General features: G+C 43.9%; 1 protein-coding gene across 1 annotated transcript; it reads left to right on the top strand.

The window, feature by feature from the left end:
* The first annotated feature begins 1,572 nt into the window (after nt 1-1,572).
* zfyve21 (zinc finger, FYVE domain containing 21) lies at nt 1,573-5,773 on the top strand. The gene is made up of 7 exons (XM_088433433.1): nt 1,573-1,779; nt 3,062-3,112; nt 3,186-3,354; nt 3,657-3,732; nt 3,814-3,905; nt 4,406-4,542; nt 4,626-5,773. The coding sequence occupies exons 1-7, from the start codon at nt 1,654-1,656 to the stop codon at nt 4,662-4,664; spliced, it is 690 nt and encodes a 229-aa protein (XP_088289559.1). The 5' UTR covers nt 1,573-1,653; the 3' UTR covers nt 4,665-5,773.
* Nucleotides 5,774-6,359: the final 586 nt, after the last annotated feature.

The raw sequence follows: 6,359 nt of genomic DNA, 5'->3' as shown, positions 1-6,359 counted from the left end.
CCCCCCCCCCCCCCCCAAAAAAAAAAAAAAAAAAATCGATGATTGTTGGCTAACGGGCATGTGAAGGCCAGGCTTTTCGCGCACTGACATCTTGTTGTTTCTGCACAATAGTTTGTAGCATGGAACAAGTTGTTTGATGACAACGGCCAGTACTTTTTATTTTGTAAATAGCTGGAAAAATGTGTTTGGTGTTTGGGGTGCGGATATTTTGTTTTTGTCCACATGCATCAATAGTCACGTGAGCAAAAGACCAACGTCACATAAGATGTTATTATTATTGAGTTCCTTTGGCAGTCTAGTGCAATCAGCTGGTTTTGCTCGTTGGCCCGCTGTTGATATGAAGACGTCACCTGCCTTCTTGGTTTTTTTTTCCCATTCCATTGACAACATTTGCTCACGTGGCACTGACAAAACAGCGGCAGCGGCATTGCGGTGACGTCATCGCGAAAGTTTATTGACAGCGGCAGGACTTGCATACATGTGCTGAAGCGCGTGAGTGTTTGAAAGCTGACACTGATGTGTGCGAAATATGAATGATGTGAGTTATGTTTTAAGACTTTTTTTTAAGTGGTTTTTGTTTCGGTCCAATGAGGTTGGTGTTATTGGCGTCCTCTGCTGGATGTAGTTGTTACTACATTTTACTGTTGCGCAGCGCACTTTTTGAGTTCTCCACCCTCTTTGCCTTGTTGGTTTTTCTCAGTGTTTCATAAGAAAAATAAATCCCCGTACTTTTTTCTACTACAAATATTAATTCTGTCTTTTTACCCACTGACACTTTTCTTCACTTCCAACGGATTCGAAACACATATTGTCGTTCACAACTAATTAGAAAACCAACATAAAGGAAAATTCAAAATATGGCGTTAAAATCAAACTTACATTCTTTGATATTCGAAAATTGGAAAAGTATAGCTCATTTTATTACATAAACTATACTTTTTCAATATTTTTAAAAAGTGATCATATTCATATATTTAATAGTATATATTACAAAATAAAGTCATGTCCATATCTAATATTTAATTTGTATCTTATATATACCCACGTTAAAAAAGTGTCCAAATTTTTAGCAATGAAAAAGTTTAGCATTTTCAATTTTCTAATATGTATACACTCCAAATGAAGTATTTCGATGGCCGCAGTAGATGTCTTAAAAACAAGGAAAGGTTTTGCCCTAAAAGCATGTATGTTTGCAGACGCCTTTGTTTACAGTCTTTGTTTATAAGCTAATTATTCCTTGGTAATTGTACTTTTATGACATCGTAGACGCCACAAAATCCACTCTAAACGTTTTGCTGTCTTGTGTCCTTGCTGTTATGACATTTTTTTAATTGCCTGCGTTCGTTTTTTTTTTCTTTGTCTATTTATTTACCAACACTCCGCTTTGTACTTTAATGACGCTAGGCTAAAAAAGAAATCATGCTCAGAAATCGTGACGTTTTTCCGACGAAATGCAGAAAAAACAGTTTAGAAACACGTTGACTGGGCGCGGCGGACCCCCGGTGAAACCAAAACAGTGGACTGGCAGAGCTTTGAAGCACGTGACGCAATCCTCGCGCTCTCATTGGCCCGCCAGTCCGACCACCCCGGGGGCGTGGTCCGCACTCACTGGCAGTAGTCCACACAAGCCAAAATACGAAGAGCGGCAGGAAAATGTCTTCGGTGCCCGACGGCAAGAAGCTGGTCCGCAGCCCGAGCGGCCTTCGCATGGTGGCCGAGAACGGAGCCTTCAACAGTCCCTTCTGCCTGGACGAACCCAGATGGGTGCCCGACAAAGACGTGAGAATAATTCGTCTTTTTTTTTTTTTTTCTACACTGAAGCTGCCATAGAACAAGCGGACATGTAGCCGCCCGGCCGTTTCCGCCGAGAGCTGTCAAAGTAAACTTGTTGCGTATGAGCCACGTTAGAATTAAACGTCAACTAGTATTCAATTGAGCAATTGCCTTCTTCGCTTGAATCTAAAAAACGTTTGTTAAAAGTTTTAGTTTGTCAAAGTCGCTAAGTGAGTTCGGTCGCGGGAAAGTGATAAATCTTGTTTTGAAATGCGTTGAGAAGCATCCGGCGCGGGCCAATGTGAAATTGGGGAACTTTATCGGGAATTGTTCGCCAACAAGCTAAGCTAACAAACTAATATAAAAGCTTGTTTGTTTTCGAAATAAACTTTTTTTTTTTTTTTTTTTGGGGGGGGGGGCACAAGGCCGCCTTTCAACGTTGTGCGCTTGCAGTGACAGAGACGAGCTTGTTTGACGTGACGTGAAAAGCTTTGTTTGTCTTGGCAAAGCTGATTGTGTGCAAAGCTGCACACTTTCAAAGAAAAAAACTCGCAATAAAGTGACAGCCGAGTTGATGATTTGCAGATTGTTTAATTAGCAAGTAATAGTAATACAATTTAGCACGACTTGAACCATCTTTATTGTCTAAATACCTGCACAACAAAACTCACATACAATCCTGTAAAGTGATATTAAAACCTCATATATTCACCGTATCCAGTGGTCCCTCGCTATAATGCGGTTCACGTTTCGTGGATTTTTCGGGTGCAATTTTGCTTTTTTTTTTTAAACAGCATGTGTGTATTCCCAGATAGCAAAAGATGTTAATTAAATATTGAATTATGGTCAATATGATGTTAATGGTGTTTACGACACCGTCGCTCCCCATTTGAGCCTAGCCTGGATGCTATCGCTCGTTAATCGTAGTATTGATGTCCAAGATTAAAAATGCTCTTTGTCCATCCCTCAAGCTTAAGCTAAAGGAGCATCGGCGATAATGCAAAAGGAGGATTGATGCTTCCGCTAATGTGGCGTTCACGTCACTGGCTTCCCATATGATCTTAGCCTGGATACTCATGCTAATTGTAGTTTTGAAGTACAAAATCGCTAAAAACAAATTGGCCATCCCGTGCGCTTATCCTATTTGCATCGACGCAAATAAGGACAACTCCAATCTTATTTTTCAGCGGCATATTTTTGGTGAGGCGTGCGAAGCGAATGATTTGTATTTGCAAAGATCTTTTTCCGCTGGCTCAGCATGTGAGCGCTTCCTGTTTTCCTGTTTCAGTGTCACAAATGCATGCAGTGCGACAGCAAGTTTGACTTCATCAAGCGCAAGGTGGGTTTGTTCTTTTTGCGTGAAATGCCAGATCAAGGGAGAAATATCTCGGTTCGCGCGCGCACGCACGCAGCACCACTGTCGGCGTTGCGGCCGCTGCTTCTGCGACAAGTGCTGCAGCAAGAAGGTGGCGCTGCCCCGCATGAGCTTCGTGGACCCGGTCAGGCAGTGCTCCCAGTGCAGCCTGCTCTCGCAAAAAGAGAGCGACTTCTACGACAAGCAGATCAAGCTGCTCATGGCAGGTGAGCGCCGTTCCTGGCTTTGGAAATTCTCCGCCCGCCCCCTTCCTCTGTTTCTCGTCGAGCGAGGCAAAGTGTTTTGCAAAGGAGTCAGAGCGACTCGAGTGAACAATATGGTGCTGGAATGTTCCAATTGTTTTGTTGTCAATTTGAAAAGAAAACAGTACCGTTCCTGTCAAATATGACAAAATAAAGACAAGCAGTGTTTTGCAACGTAAGTCTTTAGAAAGTGTCCCATTTTTGAGTTTGTCTCAATGAAGGAGGTGATGAAAAACGCTAGCGATATTAAGACTTGTATGTTGCAGGAAGTCCCTTCATGGTGACTATGGGAACGTCGGACAAGGAAGTCGCCATGACGTTACGACTCTCCAACAACCACAGGTTCTTTTCAAAATGATAGAAAAGGAGTTGGAACACAGAGTTACGACTTGGAAATTGCGGTTTGCCTTTGTATTGTGTCAGGTACTTGTTCCTGGATGGCGAAAACAACTTTGAGGTGGAGTTGTCCCGCATCACCCGCATCCAGGTCCTGACGGACAGCGCCATTCCCATGGGTGAACCCTTGACCTCTTTGCCGTCTGCGTGCGATGTTAGCATTGATGCTAATAATAGTACAAATACTCAACTTTTGAGTCATTGTAACCAAAGGCCTATACCGCAAAGAATTTGGATAAATGAAAAAAAATGTATATTTGCTAAAGCTAACGCTAAAGGAGCATTGATGCTAATGCCAAAGGTGGAATTTGTCCATCTTTAAAGCTAATGCTAAAGGTGCACTGATGCTATTGCTAGTTGATAGAATAATCTGGGCATTTTCCCGTCCCGAAAACTAACGCTAGAAATGCTCTCCCTTCACTGTGGCTTCCTGTAAGGTGTTAGCCCCAGGCTAATGCTAACTGTTACTTGTCTATCCCTAAAGCTAACGCTAAAGGCGCATTGACGCCAATGCCGGTTGATCTGCAAAGTGTCCCTATCCCTAAAGCTAGCATTGACGCTAAGGACGCGGCTTCCCGCGCGGCCTCAGCACGAACGCTAACCGCGCCGGGGTCCGCAGGCACGCCCCAGCGCGCCACGGGCATGCTTCTGACGTACAAGCCGTCGGGCTCTCAGGAGGAGCAGCTGCGGCTGGAAGCCGGCGCCAGCGAGCAGGACAAGAAGGCGGCCGAGTTGTGGCTGCTGGCCATGCACAAGGTCGGGCCGGGCCGGGCCGGGCCGGACCCCGCGGCGCCGCTCGCTAGCTTGAACGCGCGCTAACTCCGGCGCGCGCTTCGCAGGCGGCCAAGCTGCTCCACGAGTCCCGAGAAAGCCAGTGAGTCTTCGGCGTGGCCAAAAAGACCCCCTTTTCTCCTCTCCTTTTCCGCTCGTCTTGTTGGCCTATTTTTCTACTCGCCGCGTCGGCCATCTTTCTTTTGGCGGGCGGCGCTTCCCGGACCGATGAAAGGAACTGTGAGAAAGACGGTCCCCTGGCTGTTTTGGACGCTTTTCCAGACTTCCTGGCCTCGGTGCTTTGGACCTCGGGGGTCTTCAACGGCCCCCCCCAACAAATTCATTTTTAATTCTGGCAGTATTTAGTCCATTTTTTAGCCGTGTCGAACCCTCATATTTTGTCAACATCTGGGTGAAATTTCAGCTTCTTTATGTCTTTCACTGTTGGACTTGAAATGTGAAATGCCGTTGAGAGAAAGACGATGCCGCACATCACATCCGATTTTTTTTTGGGGGGGGGGGTGTTATGCAAAAAAATTAACGAGATTTTTATTTCTGATACAGCGCTAAATTAAAATTGCCACCATACTCAGCTTTTTTTTTTTTAAACCCATTCACTGCCAGCCCAGAAAAAATGGACGTCTACAGCCGACTTTGGCAATGAATGAGTTTCAATGTTTTTCCGCCAAATGACAGCTATTTGCACAAGTGATATTCTGCTATTCATGCCAACGCCGAGAAAGTAGAATAATGAAGTCGCCAAACGTCTGTCGCCATCCTTTCTATTCTCTTAAAAACTTTTTTAAGATAGCAATATTTGACTGTTTTACGTACGGTATCGGGCCGGTACCAGGCCTTAATTTCAAGGTATCCGTACCAGTATCAGTATAGGTCGCCAGAAACTAGAAATGTAGGAGAGAAGCGCCTTTCAACAGTTTGGGGGATATTTTTTTCATCGCCGGTATCGATAATTGGTATCGGGAACACCCGATCCCTTTTCCAAATGAAGAGTTTGACCTTCCAGGTTCAGGGGTGGCTTTGTTGGGATTTTGGGGGTCCGGGCGCTCAGCGTGGCCCGTCGTCTTCTGAGAAGATACTGCGGGGAGAAGATACTGCGGGACGGGTCCCCAGTGCACAAATGGGAGCAAATGAAGGACAAGACGCCAGTCAGCTTTTCGACACTGAAAGCAATTGGAAATAAAAAGCATTTCTACCACCCTTGTATGTTTTTTGGTCTTCAAAATGTGTAAAACGCATTCCCGGCTGATATCTTGATTTCAAGCAGAATGTTTAGAGGTCTGCCATCTTTTTTCATGTTTAATCCCATATGCTTATGCAGCAATTTTTTGGACACACATGGGAGTCATTTTTTGCTCTTAACTCTTTTTATGAATGGAGTGATGACGAGACATTTTTAAGGCAAATATTACGGTCCAATAAAAAGAAATTGGCCTTTAGAAGGCAAATATTACGGTCCAATAAAAAGAAATTGGCCTTTAGAAGGCAAATATTCATGGTCCAAAAAGTGTTATGTATGTTTACTGAAGCAAACAAGACTTTATTTAATGTTTTGGACACGTTCTATTTTTCATATCGATACAAATATTTCAAAAAGGCAAATATTTATGGTCAAACAAGCGTCAACAATCACATGACGTAATCATCTACTTTTTGAATGAAAATGTAAAACGACAATTACTCGCTGACGTAATGCTGTGTAATTGAAAAAGTGCACGTGGGCCGACTTTTCTGTTCGGGGCGAACCTCATGCGGACACTAAAAAAAAAAAACAATCTCTGAAA

This window comes from Hippichthys cyanospilos, chromosome 14, assembly GCF_059441005.1.
Source record: "Hippichthys cyanospilos isolate Australia breed blue-spotted pipefish chromosome 14, RoL_Hcya_1.0, whole genome shotgun sequence".
Taxonomy (NCBI): Eukaryota; Metazoa; Chordata; class Actinopteri; order Syngnathiformes; family Syngnathidae; genus Hippichthys; species Hippichthys cyanospilos.
The sequence above is the reverse complement of the archived record's forward strand: the minus strand, read 5'-3'. Positions and strand labels throughout refer to the sequence as shown.